This window comes from Apteryx rowi, unplaced genomic scaffold (assembly GCF_003343035.1).
Source record: "Apteryx rowi isolate R43461 unplaced genomic scaffold, aptRow1 scaffold_977, whole genome shotgun sequence".
Lineage (NCBI taxonomy): Eukaryota > Metazoa > Chordata > Aves > Apterygiformes > Apterygidae > Apteryx > Apteryx rowi.
The window spans coordinates 148341-171125 of NW_020451290.1; the positions used below are offsets into that span (position 1 = coordinate 148341).

General features: G+C 37.4%; 2 protein-coding genes across 2 annotated transcripts in view; both read right to left on the reverse strand.

Moving 5' to 3' along the window:
* Positions 1-218: 218 nt before the first annotated feature.
* CAVIN4 (caveolae associated protein 4) lies at positions 219-12249 on the reverse strand. The gene is made up of 2 exons (XM_026054963.1): positions 11833-12249; positions 219-878 (listed from the first exon to the last, which is right to left on the reverse strand). Exons 1-2 carry the CDS (start codon positions 12241-12243, stop codon positions 219-221), a joined length of 1071 nt encoding a protein of 356 aa, XP_025910748.1. The 5' UTR covers positions 12244-12249.
* Positions 12250-13869: 1620 nt separating this feature from the next.
* The window catches only part of TMEFF1 (transmembrane protein with EGF like and two follistatin like domains 1), a 51926-nt gene continuing 43010 nt past the window's right edge, over positions 13870-22785 (reverse strand). Inside the window, exons 7-9 of the mRNA XM_026054962.1 lie at positions 19615-19738; positions 15382-15540; positions 13870-13954 (exon numbers count right to left, since the gene is read on the reverse strand). Of these exons, the coding sequence (XP_025910747.1) occupies positions 13870-13954; positions 15382-15540; positions 19615-19738 (368 nt within the window). The remainder of the gene's footprint in view (positions 13955-15381; positions 15541-19614; positions 19739-22785) is intronic.

Here is a 22785-nt window from a genome sequence, read left to right on the forward strand (position 1 = left end):
ACATCAAGAGAGAAAGGGAGCCCCTTTCTTAAATTTGCATGACTTCTTGTCTTTTTGTCAGGAAGAGAACACTACAGACACACATGTAAATGATAGAAGAACACATACATATTTTCTGAAATAACAAAGATTCACACATTTTTCTAAAACTGAGTGAATCTGTACTGTGTTCTCTCTTGTTCAGTATGGATAGTGTGGTACGTATGTTAATTTATTTCTTATGCTGATTGCTTTAAGTCTAGTAGGGGGATATTATCTCCTCCTCCTCCTCCTTCTTTTCCTTCCTGTTTAAAACTGATTTCTGGGATTGCCTCTCCTTTTTCAGCTGACTCAGAATCACCTTTTGTTTCACTGATCTTGTCTTTCTTTATCTTAGTAGTCACTCCTGTGTAAGAGATCTCTTCAGTGAAGGGCTCTGCTGCTGCAGTCGCAGAAGCTACGTGCACACCACCTTCCTGAATTCCCTCCTGACCTTCAGCTACTGTTCGTTCTTTATTTTTTTTATGGATTTTGAATGTCTCCCTCATTGGGGCAACTTGTGAAATGGTTTTCTTGAACCTTATCCCAGATTGCTTCAGTCTCTCTCCTGACTGCCTGATCCTCTCTCTCCTTTCAGGGGTCACTATTCTAGTTCGAAGTCTGTTTACTTTCTTTCCAAAATTTTGTCTTGTCTTTTGGATATTTTCCCTTGAAAATGCCTTTTTGATATAATTTATGCGCCTCATGCCTGATTTCTTGAAATGGGTTGCTTTGCTTTCTTCAATATAATATTCTTCATCAGAAGACAGATCATCAGGTGGGAAGAAATCATCCTCTAGATTTTCACCTCTTGTCCTCTCTTTGATAACAGAGAGAGATGAAGGACACTCGGTTTCCTCCTGTGAATGAAAGCACAGAGTCATCTTCCTGCAAATGTATTTTAAAAAGATGGTGATTCAAGCATTTTGTTTGTTGGCTTGTAGTTAATTAATACTGACAGCTGAAGTATAATATTGCAACAAAGCAAAGTAGGCTTGTACCATCATATGTGATCTATACTGAATACAAACAGCTGGAAGAAACCTTTGAAAAATTTTGTAAAAACATTATACCTAAATAAAGATTTATTTTCACTATATTTCTACCTGTAAATAATGAATGCCACGGTCCAATGTTTACTGTCTCCTAATGGTTTTCAGAGCAGATGCGTCCAGTGTATGTTTTTTTGAAGCTGATCTGCTATTCTGAGATTGGATCTACATCCCTTATTTCTCATCAATAATAGTAAACATCCTGTAGGACAAAATAGGCTTTTATGCTTATATCAGCAGTACACTCTACAAATGAGTGCCTTAGTGATACCTGTGGCTTCTTCCTTTTAATGTCATTAAGACAGCTGCACATTTTTAACTAACTTGAACTTAGCAAACATTTCTGTTGCTGCCCAAAAGGGGATGGGCCCCAAAATATTATCTTATATTTGTTGGCTCAACAGGGGGTCAAAGTCAGTAAAGGAATGAGATGTCATCCAGTAAACCTAATGCCATACAATTTACTCTGCACCTGAACTGGTGCCTGAGGTGAACTTTACTTGTTCCATTTAGAAACGTATGCATGGCCTAGACCAAGAACCTTTCTTGATCAGTTTGTTGGTGGCCTATATGAGTAGGCAGTATTATATATTTATAATTAAAAAAAAAGGAAGAAAGCTTGTGGTAATGAAAGGATTCAATATTATGATCTATCTGAACAGAGAGAATCTCTTAAGAGAATTAATCCCCTGATCTGAAGACTGTTGTCTGCATAGATATTATAAGTTTGTGGTCAGAGTCAGTGAGCCAGCCCATGCTCACGCAGATGCTTCTCTGCCAAGAGGACCAGCTCTTCAGGTGCAGATGCATACAATGCATAAAACTTTTTGTGAGTTGTTTCCCATTTGTCAAAACTGCTTCAGCTGATTTCTGGGACCTGTCAGTGCTTGGGCTCTAGCCTTAGTATTAATCACTTAATACAGAGAATAGGAGAGATATTAGAAGTTGTGAACCCATGAAGAATACATTGGTCTTACTGTATGTTTTATTGTGAACTGACTTCCCTACAGGAAGGCATCTGTCATTTTTCATGATGACTCATCAGTAGCAGGTCATGTTTAATTTTATTTTACAGAATACTAGTAATATGTAAAATAAAATGCATTAAGCCATTTGGCAGCTAAAGCCCACTTAAGAGTCTATCATCGTGTTTTGGCCTCATTAAAAATCCTCTGGTAAAGTAGTTGTTAATGCTTAGAAAAATTAGGGGCAAATTAGTTGCATTGATTACAGCAGAATGTTATTTAACTCCTCTGTCAAAATCAGCAGGAACAAAACTACAATACTTTGTTAATAATCATCTTCATTAACATGTGCAAATTAACATTAATTATATAAAGGCTTTTATATATAAACATAATCCCTTCTTTTCTGCAAATGAACCAAAACACAGCTGGATAATAATTCCTCAAAGTTTGTAAATTGTAGCCTGCTCCTTCAGCTGTAAATTGTAACAAAAATATTTCCATAATAACTACTCTGAAATTTCAGTGCATACAGGAATGCATACAATACTTTCAAAAAAGAGAGGAAGTAGAGAGACTGTTTTCTAGGCAATATTTAGGTTGTGTCTGTCTTTGGAAGAAAAGAGCATATTCATCTGTACTTTTTGTCTGATTGCCAGCTCTTTTATATATCTAGCTTTACAGTCTATTAGCTGAAGAAGGGAGAGTTTTAACTTTCATATGCTTGTATTAGAATAAAGACTTATGAACTATAACATATGAGATGAAGGTCTTCTAGACAATGCTCAGAATTTAGAGCTGCAGGTCTTGAGGAACATTTTCATTCTGCTAGAGACTCTGAGAATGATCTTTGCCAAATCTCTGATTTTCTCTTTTTCCTTGGTTTCTGCAGAAACAAATGTAGTAAGGCTAAAAATTAGCTTAAAAGTTTGTATCTCTTCTCAAGATTCCTGGATGGAAGATGTTACCAAAGTGGAAAATATTAGTGAACCTGGCTAGTATGCCATAATAAAAATACAATAATTAGTCTCAGTAGGAGACCTTCCTTTCTGGCCCTTCCCCCTCCCCCCAAACATTTTCTTATCAGTAGATATCAGTGGGGTAGAGAGAAGATAGAAGCTCATCCTTCCTAAAGCCAGGGCACTACTTGTTAGCACTAGGTGGGGAATTCATGGAGCTGAAGCATATAGCTACCGGCTTGTTTATAGTCTCACTAAAACCAAAGACAAACCACCTACTGATTTCAGTTGCACAGGACAAAGCCCTAAACCAGGTGACAGCATTCCTCTAACTTGAAAGCAGATAGGACTGAAAACAGCAGGACTGGGCAGTCCCAGCTGGTGGGAGGGTTAGAAGGAATTGAGTAATAGGTGGCACTTCTTGTAAAATTTACTTAAAATTCTACATAAGCATTTTGCCAGAAAGGGCTCATATCTGCCACCACCACCTCTCTGGAGGGAAGACAGGATATCTTAGCTGAATTTGTCAGTGTTCAAATAAAATGAGGTCAGGAGATTATTTCACAGTAAAAGGTCATGCCAAACAGATTTTTTTTTTTAAACCTGATTTCCTGAGGAAAGAGGGTTATGCAGTCATGTGGTCTGTATGTTGGTTAATACAATGGTTAGCTATTCTGTTTGCCTTGCCTACCTGCAAAAAMAAAGGCATGCACCTACCAGAACCAAAAACGTAGGAACAAAGCTGTGGAAGCTGAACGTTCCCCTTCCCTTTCATCATTCCTCCTGGATGGAGCACCCTGCAGAGGGTGCTCACACTGTTCCTGTTATGCTGATATGATCTCCTGAAAACTTAGTCCAGCAGACAGCAAACTCAAAATAGGTTTAAACCTTTCAAGGCAAAGCAATTATTATTTTTTTTCTCCTCCTCCAGAAAAAGTTCAGGAAATGAGTGAGATAACTGGTTCATTTGGGGGTTGTGTTATTTTTTTGTACAAAAAGATGTAGCCTACATGCTCACATTATCAAGCTTCTTGAGTCTTACCACTGCTCAACCTCTGCTAAAACTCTCAAACATTTTTTCTACCAATTTGAGAATGGAGCTGGAGATCTTGAACACAAACAAACTCACTCTCTGCTGAGGAACTAGTTGTGTTATGAATCATTTGTTTGCCTTCCCAGTTGACATTATGCATAACAAATATGCTATCAGATCTTGTAATTTGCTTGGAAAGCTGGACTATATAGCATGTTTTCTCCAGGTGATAGGGCTTCTGCAAGAGGGTGAGGTTATTATGAAGGGGAAGGGGAGGGGGCTGGGGAAGAAGTAAATTAGGTGTTATGTTGCTGAAACTGGAAATATTTTGGAAGGAGGCATGTGTGTGGAAAGAAATGAGGTCTGGGAAGAGAAAGACTTCAGGTTATGCAGTACCAAGGGAAGGACTGAAGGGATTAAAATAGTAAGGGAGAAATCTGGACACCAGATTCTGGGGTAAGAAAAATGGAGATGGATAATGTGAGCATGTATGCTACACTTTTTTTTTTTTTTTTTTTTTTTTTTTGGTACAAACCCAACACCACCTCCATACCAACCATTTGTGTCACTCGTTTCCTGACTTTTTTTGGAGGAGGAGAAACAAAAATTGTTTTGCTTTGAAAGGCTTGGGTCTATTTTGAGTTCAGATGAGCAGAAAGAGAAATAAAGAGGACACAAAGCTGTAAGGAATTTGGTTAGAGCCATTGCTTAAGAAACAACTTTAACAAACAAAACTAATGGTACAATGTCATAATACAACAGTCATACAATTCAGGAGTGCTTGCTACTGCTCTTGGCACAGTAAGTATGCTAAGAATGCATTTTAAAACCAAACTTCGCCTCTCCTAATTTTTGAGTATTAAACTTTTAAAATATGCCTAGCCAAGTTTTTAAGGGCCTGGCTGAAAAATACAAAGTAAACACATGACTAAACCTCAGCTTTGAGAAGGAAGGCCAGCACTACATTGATTTGAACTGAGGGCTCTAGGGACAATGAATATTCAAACTCAAATGTTTCTAACCCTAGGGCCATTTTCCCAAGGAAATGTGACTGCATCACTGTCATTTGCTCCCTCTGCTCCCATTTCAATTTAATTCATGATTAGAAATTTTTCAGAGGGCTGTAGTCTGTCCTTCACATGGGCCTTTTTCAGTGCAAGCTTTTCATTGGCTGCCAAAATTCTGGCTTTTCTGCATCCACATGTGAAGGTGCTGACAAGATTATGGGCACTATTGTCATTTTCCTGGGCTCAAGGAAGGAGCCACAGCAGTAGAATTTTTCTCATGACAAGGTGTTTATAGAAGGAGGCTAATGCACCTGATCCTTAAACTACACAAAGCATAAGATGCAGACTGTTTTTCAACTCACAAAAAAATTAAAAATAATAGATAATTTTAAATGTGAGAATACCCATAATCAACATTGAGAATCTTAAGGTGTCAATGCTCAGATAATTGAAAACTGCAAGGGAAAAAAATACATGATAACTGTGCCTTCACAGTCATTCTCTTCTCATCATTGGGCAAGGAAAGACGGGAAATGGCGGAGCAAATTGTTCAGAGATGTCTCATGTACTTTGTTATAGTTGTCTTCTGGCAAAGATAAGGTTGGTTCTAGTAGCACCTTTCTCCCTCATTGCTGAAACGAAGAGTGAATAATTCAGGAGGCTCCTGGAAGAGGAATGTCATGCCTTTGGCTAGGTCAGTGAGGCTGTGCAGAGGAAAAAAGGTTATTTAAAAAGTTCCTCCAAAGACTAGATAATTAAAGCTCCATTCTGTATCTTTGTAAGCACAGATGGGATCGATAAATAATAGCAGCAGTGGTAATATTCTTTCTAAAAGGATGTGTTGTTAATTTAGAGTCCACTGGATTTGCTAGACAAAGCAGTGGTATAACGTCACTGTACACCAGTGCGTAGGTGGTGTATGTTAACATGTTTGCTGATTATTTTAGTAATAATTTTAATATAATGTCCATTTAAAAATCAAAAAGGGATATAAAGGCATTTTAATGGCTGTGGCCTTGTCCTAAGCCTATCCTTTTTTTTGGAACATGGATTCTGGGTATGTATTTCAAAGCCCAAACTGAGTTTGTAGAGTAGGCAGGGAGAGGAAAATAGAAGACATTGTCTTATGTGTAAAGTAAATGTATGCTAGAAATTCTATAAAGTAGTTTCTCATTCTCTTTGCAAATAGCTTCAAAGTATAATTCTGACATCCTTTAATAAAGATTATTATCAACTTCCAACTATTATCTAATTTCAATTAAAACTTAAGAACAATACAAATTTTTTAAATATAGAAAACCATAGCAGAGAAAATGAAACAAAACAAACAAATAAATAATTATTATGGCACCTTCAAGTGTAAAATTTACTTGAAAAATACATATACATACACACATACATACATATACACATATACATATGTATTAGCCAAGAATCAAAATGTTCCTAGAGAAATTGCTCACACCAAAAGTAGAGATGAGAGACAGATGTCATTGTGTTGCACTGTTCAAAGGTCATGGAAGATGATCTTCAGCCTTGGGATGTGTGAGAGGAATATATAGGTGATGATTATCATAAGAACAGATGGGATTCATAAACACCTGATAATTCTGAAACAGTGTGCAAAACAGCAAATTGGTAATAGGCCACACAGTGTCTGATTTGCTGATGCTGTGGTGTCTATGACAACTGTGATGCAAATGACTGGGAGCATGTAAGCAGGAAACTGTATCAAGGCGATGTTAAAAAAAAAAATCCCAGGAATTTGCATTTTAAATGAATGATTTGTTATGGAAACCAGCATCCAAGGTAAAACAGTAAAACATCTTGTAATTACTTTCTAAATCAATCCCAAACAGCTGATGAATAACCAATTACAAGTCATTCAGTACTTATTCTAACAGGTAAGAGTGAAGCTTTGTAAATCTCAAGTGTTCCCTTCATTTTTCTGCAAATATGTCACTTCAAAATCTCTGCCATCAAGCCAAAATCTGCTCAAATAGGAGAGAAATAGGATTATTCTGACTTTTCATTAAGTTCTCAAAGTGCATTTTAATAGCAATTTAGGTTTATCTCTGCCCATGGGTTCTAGCAGAAGGCTTTATCCAGACCTGTGTACCTCTAGGACTAAGAATCCATTTCTGGTTTCTTACCTGAATTATTTCATGGACAGTTTATACCCATTTCATCTTTTGCCAAAGTTCTTTACTGTTCTCTTCATCCCTGCCCCAGTCTACTTATAAATGCTAACCACAACCCCTTTCAGTCCCTTTTGCAGGACTAAACCAAACTAAGTCCTCCTGGTTTCCTGTCATTTGACAGGGCTTCCCATTCCTCTGATCATCTTGGTAGCCCTTTTCCAAACCTATTCAGTTTAAATTCACCTTACTTGAACATGGGTGATCAGAGCAGTACATCATATTTCAGATGGGTTCCAAAAGGTGTTTTGTACAAGGGTACTGGATACCTCTCTATCACTTCTGGAAATATCTTGCAAGACTGTCTTTCATATATTTAAGAGCCACACCAAGTGAACTCTCAGTCAGCGTGTGAGCAATTAATATACCCTTTTTTGTGCTTTACAAATCATGAGGCCTCAGAAGACATACTAACAAAAAGAGTTTCTGCTAAGTACAGGATCTGCCACTGTGTACGCTTAAATTTCCATTACTCCAGCTCTAAAAATGATTCACTTTCTTGTCTATATTTCCTTCTCTGGACTAACAGCTCTTCATTTTGAGCATATTTTCTTAACATCCATCTTCTTCTGTGCCAACATCATTAATGAAAATATCATATGGTTGACAAAGTTGGTTTTAAAAGCAATCCCTTTTGCTTGTCGTATCCTGTCACAAATCTCACTTCCCATTTCAGCACAGCCTATTGTCATTTGCTCTTTATCCAGAATATTTATGAGGTAAGCTATCACATACATAAAATTCAAAAAAAGTAAGATCTATCATGTTTCTGTGGTATAGAAAAAATAATCAAAAATGAGTTACCTAGTAAAATTTGTTCTTAGTAAACTATTTAACTCCATGGTGCTAATGATTCTGTTCTTCAGAACATTGCTATAACCCATTCCAAGCCTATCATTCCTATGTACTAGTGATATCAGATGAATGGTAATTGTTCAGATAAATTCCTCTGTCTTTTAAAAATCAAATGCATTGCATTTGCTGTCTTTCACATCACAGTTACTCTCACAGTTTTTTCTCAGAATAGCTATAATTAAAACTCTTTGCCAAAGGATGGTGTGTTCTTATGTCAGGTCTTTTGGAATTCATTTTTGGAACCTTGTATCTTCAGCTCATTAAATTCTGACTTTCACTTCAGATGTGACTATTTTCAGATTATTGTCCCAATCTCAATCTCAGCATTTTTACAGTATAAATCTTCAAGCTGCAGAAGGGCAGTGGTCAGGATATAGCACAGCACACTTTTATTTTTATTTCTTTATACTTGAGTCACAAATGCAAGGCTTCTTCTATTAGTGCCTCACTATGCATGTGGTGGAACAGAGGGGAAAACAAAAACTGTGCTGTAGACTAGTCAAGCCCTAACCTTACTCAGTTTCTGACATGTCTGCTGTGACTGTCCACTAGTTTTAAATGTCAAACAGTAATGCAATAAATGCATGTGTCCCTTCAAAGGAATTTTTTACTAGTTTATGATGCATATGTATAGTAACACTACAAAAAAAAAAAAAAAATCCCAGTAACCTAACAGGGACATCCTGATGACTGCACACTCACATTCAAAGAGGGGCTTGCAGAACATGCAGAAAAGCAAATGAAACAAGTTCTTTCAGTATTAAAAAGAAAAATTTCCTTTAATTTCTGAATAATTTAGTCAGAATGAGTTAAATTGTTAGCTGCTCTTTGACTGCAGAGAAATGACAGTTCCCACAGCTGGTTATTCAGAATAACCTGAACAGAACTGAACAGTGACCTGTACAACCTATACAGTACTTCGTGTTCCCTGCTATACTCTTAGGGCACATAGCACTTCAGGGTCAATGACCTCTCTAGAAAGTCTGAAGTAACTTGGCATTTTTAATCATGCAATCAGCCTGGGGAGGAAAGCATCCTGTGACCAAATCTTTTCCTCAACTACGTGGCCTTTTAGAAATGAATGATCTCTATTTCCCTAAATCATTATGGTCAAGGATGATCATTTTATCTATTTAATGGAAGGATATTGCCAACGCCTTTCATTATGGATGAGGTCTCCTGGGACAAACTCCTCCAGCCAATGATCCTTTTTAATCTGCCTATTCCCTCTATCAATGATATCCACTTAAAAAAAAATCATTAGGCTTTAATTGGTGTTCCCTTTCTCCTTGTATGCTGATGTTCTGGCAAAAGGTTCAAAACTAAAACTCACATGCAATGACCCACCTAAGTATTCTCCATTGGCTCCACACAGGTCATTGGCTCTATCACAATGTCCCACCTGGTTCATCAGAAAAATCTTGCTGCAGATGAGCTGTGACACACGACCACCAAGCAAACAACTTGGTTATGCTGAATTGTAAAATCTAGTGAAGAGAGTAGGTGCACAACATATTGATTCAGTAGTTGTTAACAGACTTCTCCTCATCGCAGCCAAGTCTCAGTCATTCAAGAATTGGCACTCCAACAACATGTTTACACTAATCAATAGTTTAGAAATTACTACACTCATGTGAAAGAGACTTGCCTGAGTATCTGTACATTAAAGCTTCAATATACTCTTGGCTACATAGTATGCGCCAGTTCTCATGGAGCAGTGTGATTATTATCTACCAGCAAGATATTTAATGTTATTTTCTATGGGCAGCAGCAGATTGCTCCTCCTCTGTGCTTCCCCCTTGAAAATGAGATGAGGGAGAAGGTTCTCCAGTCTCCTCTATGAAAGGGATGAAAGTTAAAGAGGACGCCATTCATTCTCTCATGTGGTTCTCAACTATCATAGAAGAGGAAGCTAGAAAGAGAGAAATCCAAAATGCTGCTTCCATTTCTGAAAAGTACCACCTAAGAATTAAATATATGGAACAGGATGCAGGTCATTCTTGTCTGACAAAACCAGCAGAGAGTACAGAAACTCCTGCTGAAGGTAATTTTTAGAGAAAGTATGCATCATGAAAGCTACCTTTTGTAAGAAGTAACTACAAATAGCAATAGTCATTCTTTATAGTGTGTAAATTCATTTCCACAACATTTTACTACATTTTTAAAAGAGTGATAACACAGGTCTTGCTAGGAGAAAAACTGGCATTATGTTATGAATACTTTCTTAAGAACAAACATTTTCAAAGCACTGACTCTACTGTAATCATTATGGAAAAGACACAACAATGAAATGGCATTATGCTAATAACCAGGGGAGTCAGAAATATTTATTTCCTTTAGCTGGGAAATGATTTACAAGGAAAAAGCAAAAGCACCTGTTTTCCATTCTATCATGATGGTGCAACTTGCAAAAATTGTAATAATGGGCCGAATTCTACCTGTACTTTCTCCTGAACATCCATAAAAAGTCATTCAGAAAAGCTGGGAGGCAGAATTTGACTACATATGTTACTAACATAACATTAAAGAGGTAACATTTCTACCTTCAGTTTTTACTTTTTTTTTTTTCTTCAGCTGTTTCCTCCCGTTACCAGCAAATGAAGTAGTTAAGAAAGCTAAATTATGCCTAGGAACTTGTCAGCTGTATACACTGGCAAATATTCTCAGTAAAAAAACACAGATCTATTCATGCGAGTAATGTTATATATGTACAAAGTTGCAAGATTAGGATCTAAGACTAGACAACGAGGGCATACTACATTGCTCAGAAGGGCTGATAATTTCAAGAATGCCCAGTGATGAATAGGACTCATTTGAATGAAGCCTTGGGGACTCACTGGTTTGAAGGAGAAACTATGATTCCAGAAAGCAGTTAAACACTTCCTTTCTCCCGACTTCTTGGAGAATTAGGAAGCAAATGCAGGATCAGATCATTAAACAAATAAGTTTTGCAGCACTAGCATGTGAAAAATCCCATGATCGGCACACAGATAACTGTCTATTTGTTTGGATGTAGGCAAGACAATGTCATTTCATGAAATGTCTCTTCAAATACAAACTTTTATAAGAATAAAGGACATCCTAGAATAAAGCTAATGAAAGAAAATATATATTTTGCTTGCCAAATTTGATTGGGAGACTAATGCTGTGTTAAGTTATTTCCAAAGTACAACATGCATAAGGACTGTTGGTGTAGTGAAGGGCTTGTGGGTCTGAGCTTTAGTTTGTACATTTACTGCTATAAATTGAGATAATGAAAAGAAAGTTGTCAGCATTACAAAGAGCCTGGGTAATGCTGCAAGTATATTTTAACCATATATTTTAAAATTAGTGTTAAAAGAAAGTCTGTGTTTCAGGGAGCCTACAAACACTTTTGCTGTTTGGACTTCTACCTAATATGGTGAAAAAAATAACAGACATGAATGTCAGGCATGGTTTGTATGACAAGATTTACAGTGCCTGCCTCACATTACCTTTCAGAGAGGCAACAAATAGTCCTTGCTGATCTGCAGTTAATCTTACACTACTGGCTGAGAAACCCACCAACACTAATAATAGACTGTGTGTACTGACACCAGTAGCTGTATGCTGAAAGACACTAAGAAGCAGAAATCAATGTGAAAGAAAGTATAAAACAGCTCCCATGTTGGACAGACTATCATTTGATTCATTAATCCACATTTATCAACAGCTATCAAGGAGGTGACAAAATTACATTGTTACAATAAATTAGATTCAGGGTTACCTGGTAGATTACAACCCGAAATTTGTTTTTTCTCAGCATCTCCTCTTGTTTTGCTTCAACCTTCTGTACATTCGCACTCTGCCTTTCCACACGTGCCCTTACTTCTTTAACAGTGGAACTAACTTTGTGGGTTTTCTCAAGCAACTTGTTAACTGTATAACCTGTATTGCCATGAGCTTGGGCAAGCTTTAAAATATCAATCTGTATGGTCTTGATTGCATTTTCCATCTCTCTGTGTCGCTCTTCTATTCTTTTCTGGCTTGCCTGCACACTGTCCACAATGTTGGCCACTTTATCCAGGACTGTCACAATTGTATAAGCTGCATCTTGTTCTTCTTCATCCTCTGTGACACTTGACAGACGATTTTGGTGGATTTTGTCAGCCCCCAATGTAATTTCATGGTGATCCATTTTGCCTCCCTTCAGTCAGGTCTTCAGGAGCTGAAGTTTAAATGTTACCCACAACAGCAGTTCAAATCCTATCAGAACAATTCTGGCACTTACTTACTGCAAGAAGTCAGCCTGACAGCTGGCTTCACTGGTGCTCAAAGTAGGGTGTGCAACTCCGCTCCTGGAGGTTGGTCAAATATTTATGACTACAAAATATCCACACGTGATTGTTCAGCTACTTTCAGCAATATGAAACCTCTAAAATTAGAAAGCAGTGTCTGGAAAGGAACACATATTTAAAGGGTCATGCTTCTGTACTGATGAAGTTGTTAGTGTTAATCCAGGAAAGTTAAGTAACTTATCAATTAGGCAGGAAAGCAAACTGGCATATTCTAAAAGATCTACTTCTGTTTTCATGTTACTGAAGTGTTTTCCTCTGCGGGGGATTCAGATAGTGCTCAGGAAAGTAAACACAGCTGTTTTTCAATCAAAATAATTCCGGATCTTCAGATTGTTACAATTACCACATCAGGTAACAAATAAACACACTAAAACAGAGGAAATATGGTGAAAACATTGTATTGTGACATGCTTTTCCGGTTCAAAATGTTGAAAGCATTTTTTATTGAACAAATTATTAAATCMTACATGCAGAATTTTGAAAGCCTAAACTACATGTTAAACATCTGAACACATCCTATTCACATTTTATCTCTGGATCTTTCAAACAACAACTAACAGTCTATTAATATAGCTATGACCAGCAGACTAATTTGGGTGGACATTCTTAGCTCTTGAAAATACACAAGAGAGCTAGTAAAACACTATATAATCTGTATTGTAGGTGTTAAAACATGTATTCTCTTTAAAAAAGTTTAAGAAGTATTAAAACAGCTTCAACAGTGATAAAGTAGGCTTTATTCCAATTATTTGAATTCAGTTACTCAACACCAATTTTACAATACCTAAATCTACTAAGACCTACTTCTTTTGGACCTGTGCCATCTGCTCTACCAGGTAATTTCCCAAATTATGAAATTTATAATTTTCCTCTTTAAAAATAAATTGTTGGAATTATTTATGAAGATGGTAGTGCTTAGACCCAGCCCATACATTTTATGAATATGTTACAACTACACACAGCACACAGCTTCACAGTTCATGCAATAGGCAGTGTCTAAAAAAATCAGTAACTAACTTCCAAAAACATTTAAATATCTACGGTATTTAAACACAGTGTTTTCTAGTTTCTCATAAGAAAAGTAAGCTGTAAACATTTTTGCCTTTAGTTCATGCCTTGTTTGCTAGGTAATGTGGACCTTTTGTTGTTTTGCTTTTTAATCTACAACCATTGGTGAAATAAGTCTGTGTTCCCAAAAATATTACATTCCACAAGTAAAGCACAAGTCTATTATATAACCATGTGATACAGATACAGAAAATGAACTACTGTATTCAAAAACATAAAAGTAAAGTTACTAAAACAGTCCATAGCTGTTAGAGCTGATGTTTTCAGAATACAGACCAACATTGTTACACTAAAAATGTTCAAAAATAAGGCCTCTGAAATAAATATTTCCATTCTTTAAAAAAAGATATAATAAAAATGTACATCACATGGTCAATGTAGGTATAAAAATCACTAAGTTAAACCATTCTGGATGATGTATCTGAAGTAAAATGGCCTAGATTTTGCTTCTGCCGACGTCCTCTGTTGTTTTGGGGGCATCTTCTGTTTAAAAAAAGGAAAAAGAAAAAGAAGGGATTTTTACATATGCCATATAACATTTAAATGAGCAATTGTAAATTGACTTTATTTTCTATACTTAACATAAGAAAGAGTATTTCAGCTGTGCTGACTGGGGGAATGCTCCTGCTGTTTGGTACCAGACTGACACCTGGGTCACCTGTGGGAGCCAACATTACCCTGAAGGGAGGGCTGCTTGGATTTGAGACTGAAAGCAGCAAGGTGCTAGGTACTTCAACCTTGATCCAGCAAAACACATACTGCTTGAGTGAGTGCACTGGCTTTACTTTTTACACCTAAAACTCAGTGCATAGTAGGACTGTTGCTGGATCAAGGCCAGGGGACTAGATGCTTTCATTCAGTCTTTGCAGCACATGACCTTCAGGTGCCCTGCTACTTACTGGCACTAACAACACAGAGCCCACCTTGCAGACTTTGTGGGAGACTCAGACTTTCCCTTTCTTGGGGATGGTTACATGACTAAGAAAGGATTTATGAAAGCCAGCAATTCTGAATGGAAATGGACTTACTCAGTACTTCAGAGAGCAGGCAATGCAAGATGGAGCAGTTCTGCTGGGAGGCACCAAGACAGCCTGCCCACTGTATAGGGAGTTGTTGAGGGGAGGACGAAAGAGGAGGCTGCCTGACCTGCCACATAAGTGTTTGGACCAGCAGGGTATTGGGTAAAAAAAGGGATGACCTTAATTCCATGAGCTAAACATGTCTTTTATATGTGCAGGAAGCATTAGATTTGTTTAAGTATACCTGCTACATTGAACCTTACAAGAGAGATAGGGAAGGATGCCTATATTGTTCATTCATATGGGTGTCACTCAGCAACACTGAGCTTGGAAAGCTGTGCACTAATGCAGTAGCAGAAAGCTCTGAGACTATAAGTGAAACTTAAAAAGTGAAAGAAGCAAAGGAAGAGTTGAAGAGCAGAGGTAAAGTGTGGCATGGATGCCCAAATGTAGGATGGAAATGCTTCATGAACCTATAAAGTTTTCCTTTGAGAACAGCAACTTGACAAGTCTCTAGTTTCAATGGCAGGGACGGGAGTGGAATCATATCTTCTATGTGATATCAATGCTTGAATTTCTCCAGTGAAGGTCTAAAACATTAGCTGACCTTTTAGATATGCTACAAGGTTGATCTGTTCTGCTAGGTATTTGGTTTGGTGATTCAGAGTGATCACTAGTGATTTGAGAATTTAAATGAATGTATGTTGTGTGACATAAACTGGCAATATGATGTTGCATAATCATTCTACTCAGCCATTAGATATATTTGATCTGGGTATTTCTAAATATATGTTAAAGCACATAAAACTTCAGGAAGGTCAAATATTTAAGTACTTAAAAGATATATATACATACAATGTGTAATTTTACACTGGTTTTGTATTTACCTACCTTGTTATGCACATGACAATTGCAACTATAATGGCAATCTGTACAGCTCCAATTATTGCTGCAATAAGGACATGCGTAAGCTTTTGTCTACTTGGGACAACATAAAGAATGCTAAAGTCTGTCTTTTCACAGTGCTGTCCAGTATATCCTGATTCACACCTGAAAAGAAAAGGAATGTTTCATGGAATATATATTTTGACAAGTCTAGTCATTTTTCAGATAAATAAAGAGTCCGAGATGTGGCATAAAGAGCTCAGTAATCCATGAAAATGTGAAAGATCAAGATATAAATGTAAGGCCTGGAGAACATTACAATGACAGCAGGACAGAAACACATTCATCAGTGACATCACTGCTATTTCAGCAACTCAGAAGGCACTACTTTCTGAAGTCTAAAATGAAACCTAAAGAGCATAACTATACAAAAGAGCTCCTCTGAGATCCTGCCTGTTTTGTGAATGAGTGAAGCAGTGTGGATGGTAGCTGAGAAACAGCTGGTGGGAAGGCAGAGGTGCGGTGGTGCCTGGATTTGAAAATGGCTTGGATTCCTGTGGCAAGAGAAGAAACAGAATGGATATTCTCCACTTTACTGGGTAAGATATTAGTGGCCCTCTCTGAAAGTCTACCTTCATGGTAAAGGCCCTAATTTGGCACAAGACGTATGTGGGGCAATTTTTAGGAAGAATAAAGAAACTAGACGAAACAAGTAGACAGACTAAATGAAACAATATAATATGTTGACAGAACTCAACTGTAATATTGATAAAAGTGAAGAACGAAAAGGAGGAAAAGAAACCCTGAAAAGTGAGAAAAAAAGAATATGCTTTTTCAAGCTGCAGCCTACAAAAATGGAATCCTATGAAACCTATTGGACAAGACTAGCATCAAAACCCCTCCTGCCCTGTCCCAAAAACCAAGTCTTTTCCATCTTTCTCTTTGCTAAGTAGCTTTTACCGAAAGTCAATGAGAATTTCAGGCTAAATGTGCTTCACAGAGATCAGGTTTTGCCCTTGTCAGCTGTATAGAAAAATCATGGAGACTCAAAACTGGCCAGCTCACTCAAATGAATCTCACAGTCCCCTCAGGGAAAACAGAGCTACCTTGCAGGACACTAATGGGAGGGAACCCAATAGCCCACATCTGCTTAAGTGAGAGTTCATGGAAGAATCCATAGAAATTTGCTAGGGGTGGTGGAAAAACGGTAGGAGGCAGAACAGAAGCAGCTGCTCTAATTAGTATCTTGCTTGAGCAAACCAGCAGTTATCTCAACAGGAAACTCAACAGAAGCTCTTCCTGATCAGTGACATACATTTTCAGTGAAAGCAAGATGTGCTAATGGTGAAGGTGGCAATGAAAACATGCTCTGGAGCAATTTTCCAAGGAAAAAGAGAGGCTGCAGCGCAACAAGGAAAAGCAAGAGCTACCCAAGACACTGAGCTGGAGTCTGCACAATCAAAGGCCACAACTTACAATCCTCCATGTTGCCTCTGAGCTTTTAATCTCTTCTCCTCTTGCCGGTTTGGGCAGAGAGAAGAAAAATTTCAGCTTTCATTTTGAAGTATGAACCTGTGACTATTTTAAAGGATAGCTTTACAAGGAAAAAAGTAACAAGTTATTTGTACAGCTATCCTTTAAAACAGATTGATGCGAATTTATCATTAAGGATGACTGAATCATACAATTGGCCACCAGTTCTGGATTAGAAAGCTGGACATGAATTAAGGACACACAGGCACAGAAACAATCCTATTTTAAACTGGATCGAATAAGCCTGAATGCAACATAGAATCAGTCTCATCCATCCATAAGCTTGGTAAAGCAAGACAGGAACTAATTCTGTTTGTAGAAACAAAATAATTACTCCACAGACCTTCCTACAACTGCTAATGCAACTCCTAATCTTCGTTTGCATGCAGGGAAAAAGTGTTGGGGTTTACACATTCACAGTCTTGTGACTCTATTTTCTCCAGCCAAGGGCTGATGCATAAGATGTTTTGGGTTCAGATATGAAACAAGTTCCAGTAAAAGCAGAGTTATTGAAGAAAAGTCCAAATTTACTGTAAGTAAGCTTGGTAATCACCATGAAAGGAACCAAGAGAAAAAGGTACTAGCAAGAAGAAGGAAGAGGAGAGGGAACACTGCTCATCATGCAAGAAGGAATGATAAGAAAGAGGGCATATTGCTATCAAAGAGGACTGAATTCTTACTTGCTACCTTGCTTTTATTTTCATTAAAGAATATAACAACAGTCAAGTGTCATCRATGTGAGAATTGCTTTAAAGCACAGGAGGCAAAACAAAACAGAGGAAGCAAAAATAATTCAAGACATTTCCTCAGAAACACTGATGTGATAGGAAATTATTTCTGAGAAATATTGAGGGGAGATTCAGGAGTATGGATTTCCTGCAAGAAGAAGTGCTTGTGTTAAGTGGTGGTGGGATGGAAATATGAGGCACCAGTTTAAGTTACCTGCTAAACCAGCAGAACAATTTTTAAAGCGTTCTGCATAAATATAGAGCATGATAAATAGAAGACAGCATGGATTTACCAAAATATGCTGTTCATTCAATTAATTGACTTAGCATAATGAAGCTATAGATTTATTTGCAAGGAGATAAACTGTGCCTTCTTGATGCAGCCTGCTGTAAAGACAGGGCAGAACTGTACTGCACAAGGGGGGCAGCAAGCAATAGCCCAGATTCCAGCTGTACAAAAGCTGCTATGCTAAATATTATGCAGTTTACTGCAAAACCTTGCTCCCTCCCTCCTCGCAGTTCCAGAGCAAAAGAATACTTCAATCAAGTACTGCTGCCTAATACCCACCAAAATAACGTTGGGGATGTACTCAGTTTTCCAAGAGAAGCAAGAACGTGTTGGGCTCTCTTGGTTCTGGCCAAAGAAAAGAGAAAGACAAATACAGTCCTAAAGGGAAGTTGAAAATAAAAAAGAAAGTGTCTCAGATGGGAAAAGGAAAAATAAAGGTTTTCAAGTGCTTAAGTCTACAATCACACTGGCTCTCCTTTCTGGGCTTCCTGCTCTCTGGTCAGACTGGAAACCCTTAAATCTTGGCAGTAGAAAAAGCCCTGAATGCACTCACTCATTAAAGATCAAGGGAAAAGAAATCATAATGGAATCTAACAGATTTACACCTGAAGGTTCCAAAGTATAGGAAAGCAAAGAGTTATAGCATCATCAGCTACATTAATCTGAAAGTATAAGTTTGCAAGATAAAAGTTCTGCAGTGAAAGCTATTACTAACAAGTGGGAAACTTTTAAGAAGAAGCATCCTTTTTCTATGAATAGTCTTTTAAATGATTTTTTTGAAGGAAAACAGAAGTAGAATTTACTTGGTGAAATTTAAATAAAAACCTATTTGGGAGCTAAGGAAATAAAATGGAAATATCAAATTTCTTGGGAAAAATTTAATGGCTTAATACTGATTTTACTGAGCTACTAGATTATATTTAGCAGACAAAAGACATAGTCTAAAGAGTATTTTGCAATTCTGTTCTGTCTATATAAAATAAAGCATATTACTTTGAAAAAGAGTAATAAAATGTTAAAAATATATTGATACTCTAGAGAGAATTTGTGAATAGAGCAATAAAAGGCCCAGATAGCATGAGAACAGACTGAAAGAGGTCAATGGGGAATGTATGCTAATACAGAAAAGCCATGCAAGGAAAAAGCAGCATTTTATTTTCTCTAGATAGGATTTAGCAGATGAAAGTAAGGAGACAACATTAAGGCCACAATTCTCAAAGGGATTCAGAACTATCTAATACCTGAGCTGAAATAAAGCAAGAGACCACTTCTGTGAGCCCACTTTTGTGCTGTGCAAGGATTCAGCATTTTGGGTCCAAAACATATACATGCCACACTCCCACTTGGCTCAACTCCCTGCAGCAGTCCTGGCATTCTCCTGTTCCTCCCTTTTCCCAGGTTCTCAACGATATTTTACTGCCTTTCACCATTCACCCATGACTTCTGAGCCATCAGGTTTTATGCTATTCTAATAGGACAGTTATCTGTGCCTGGGAGACTGAACCCTTCCTCCTAGCACTATTGGTCTCATGACTGGTGTAGCTATGAACTGCCCACAATATAGGATATGGTTTATGTGCCACTGCTTAGCTATTTGCAAACTGATACATTTTGTGATTATGTTTAGAGAGCATTTTGATTAAGTTTTACAGTAATTTCAAGAATATTTCGTAGGCATTTAGGACTTACCGGCAGGAAGCCTTCTGAGTGGAATAAATGAATTCACATTTTCCATGTATACAGTAGCCATTGAAACTTTCTGAACAAGGTATGTGGTTTCCAATGTAAATGTCTTCTCTTTGATCACTGGCATCTTAAAAAGAAATATACATAAATAATTATAAATAGCTTTACAATATTTATAAAAAAACCCTCAACCACGAATAGCATATCTTTAAAAACTGGTAGTGGAGAAGGGAATACAGAATAATAAAGCAAAGGCATAAGGATAAAGCTTCAGAGATGCCTACAGAGCGTTGTTAGGATGTATTGCACTGAAAACATTCCTTGGAGATATCTAAATATGCTTTTTTGTCAGCTTTGTTGAAAAGAGAAAAGTCTTCAAGACACAGAACCAACCCGATGCAGGAAGATGAGCAGAAGTTTTTTCAGTGGCATTGTGGCAAAGGGCTAATACACAGAAACATAAAGCTCCCTCCAGCATTTTAGCAGAGGAAAAAAACCTGAAGAGTCAAGAAGGAGGTAAACCATATTTTATGATTACTGGATAGAGAATAACATGATAAAGCCCTGATCTGACTGATCTCACCAGTCACTATAACTGAAATCAAACACATTAAAACAGCTACCTCAGAGAAACATTTTGATGGAGAGGAAAGTTCTAAGTGCTGAAGTGAGTCTGAGATATTAATTCCTTTGGCAGGCAGTCCCCCCTGCCCCAAGATCTTTTGTATATCTGTCACATTACTAAAACTAACAAAAGTTGTGTACATTTTCAACCATTCTTTCCCCTAAATTATTCTGTAATAAAGTCCTAAACACAGGAGTTTGTATTTGGTTCTGAACTTCTCTAAGGTGCAGGGATCTAGAAATGTGAATGCTATGCTGAATTTGTGGAATTATGTTTATTTCCATGGCGATAGACTACAGCATCACAAATACAAGATGATAATGAACTGCAGGTGCAAAGGAAAAGGTGACTGTGGAAAAGAAACCTCTTGTACAACTGCAGATATTTGAAATAACACCAGAAAGGAAAGAGAATGTCTTTATACAACAAAAAAAGGCTTGCTGCTGTTTTAGGTTTTCCCTGAACATTTTCTGTTATATTTTCTAATTTGTTTCAAGAAAAATATATATTCTAAATGTTAGAGGTTTTAGATACCAGGAAGCCTGTTGGTTCAAGCTATGCTTCAAAGATATAAAAGACTTGCTATATTGGAAGAACATTGCCCAGTACTGACATATACGTTAGAAATTGGCCTAATGGAATAAACTATGTTATGGTATGTTTAAGAGGAGAAAACTGGAGATTGGTCACCCCAAACCTGTTACCTCCCTTCTCCTCCAAGCAGTTAACCACTGTCATATCCAGGCTCAATCCAAAGCTACATACAATTATATTAGTCTGTTTATATAGGTGCATCATCTATGCTTTTAATATATATACTAATATAGAATGTGAGGCCTAAGAAAAGACACAACCCTCACAAAGAGGGCTGCGTAGCCACAGCCACCCAAAGCAGAGCCAAAACTTTGTATTAAACAAAGAATGGCTGTTAAACACAGAAGATTCCTAGTGCAAAATAGACATTTACTCATCTATTGATGAGAATCAATTTTTAATCTGAGAGGCTGGCCAGACTGCTTCAGAGCTTTAAAGTAAAAGATTTTACTGGTGTAGGAGACTTGAAAGAGCAACAGAATATAAAAGTACAGATACTTTTCCAAAAAGAAGAGCCAGGCACAGAATGTGAAACCCTGATGGCCATCGTGATGAGACAAAAACAGCAAGTCAGCTGAAAAAGGGAAGAGAGACCTTTCTGGTGCAACTTTAGGTAGATACTCATACTGCAGGGAGAAGGAGACTGTCACAGTTATGAGTCTAAAGACTAAAAGTTTTTATACATTCAGCGAACAGGGTATAACACAGAGTAATGCACAAGACTTCAAAGCAAAAGAAAACAAAGAGAAGTCTGAACTGCTATTTCATCCTGGAAGAAGGAGTCATTTAAATTAGTTCACTGTAGACTCTCACTGTCTAAAAAGACCTGACTAATGATAAACAAAAAAGTCTAAACTTTTTTTACAGAGACATACTGCCTTAATTTACAGTATTTGCCTAATCTGAGACTGCATGCACCTCTGAGTGCACAAGCAATACACGTTTATAATAATAATAATATACACTGCTTTTTCCACTAACTGGATTTCAAGGGCAATTTCTATGCAATAAAGGAAGGGCTGTAACTTCTTTGGAATAGGAACCAAAAGTGGTGTTTCATTACATGACATAATGAGGTGTAAATTCCATTTGGTGCCTCTTATGCCTTCCTTATATAAGTGAAAATGGGCGTTAAATCATTCCAATTGGTACCTTTTAAGTAGTGAAAATAAGAGAACCTGTGAAAAGGAAAAATATATGGAGCCTTTTGGCAAAGAATGGGTTTTCAAGAAGCCTACATGGAGTATCTAAAACCATGGCTGGACAGCTTTACATTGGGAGGCCATGGGAGTGCCAAACAGTATAACGACAGAAAAAATAAAGACCAGAGCTAACAGAGAAGATGCTCCTCTTTGTGAGAGAAGAGGAGGAAAGATTAATAGCTATGGAGATGTGCTCTTTGCCTTAAGTGTTATCTTTCTTGTTTAAGAAAGATAGAAGTGTTTTGTCCTGGACAGCAACGCTTTGAATGACAGCAATAAAATGCAGAAAGGTGTGTGTTCTGAGAATGCACTTAACACACATGAGGTACTAACAAGTAAAATAACTAAGAAATTGAAGATCTCTCTAAAATTTCATTTATGCTAAGCATTTCGTTCATATAGCTAAAACATTTCAAACAATGTGATTCAGCATGTTCATTTCTATAGAACATTTTAAAACCATCTAACAGAGTCTGCCAGTTTTTTCATAAGTGGTCAGAAAAGACTGGTCACAGGGGGCTTATGTCATTTCAGCAGGAACATGGTGGCTTGGTGACAGTAAAGGCATTGTCACAGCCACTGGGCAGATTCCACTCCTGTGACAGATGAGCAGAGGGGTGAGCAGCTGAGCAGCATAGAGAAATACAGCAGGCAAAACTCACAAAACATTCATACCTCCTTCTTGCCAGCCTTGCAAGGAGAGTGCTGTAAGAATGAACCTGTTCTTTCTGTCTGCCTTGGTTATAGAAATCA

Bases quoted from the DNA above. Each gene is read 5' to 3' on its own strand.
- CAVIN4 (XM_026054963.1), bottom strand. From the start codon at position 12,243: ATGGATCACCATGAAATTACATTGGGGGCTGACAAAATCCACCAAAAT. The intron at 879-11,832 runs GTAACCCTGAAT...TTTCATTCACAG, and splicing joins TTCGGGTTGTAATCTACCAG to GAGGAAACCGAGTGTCCTTC.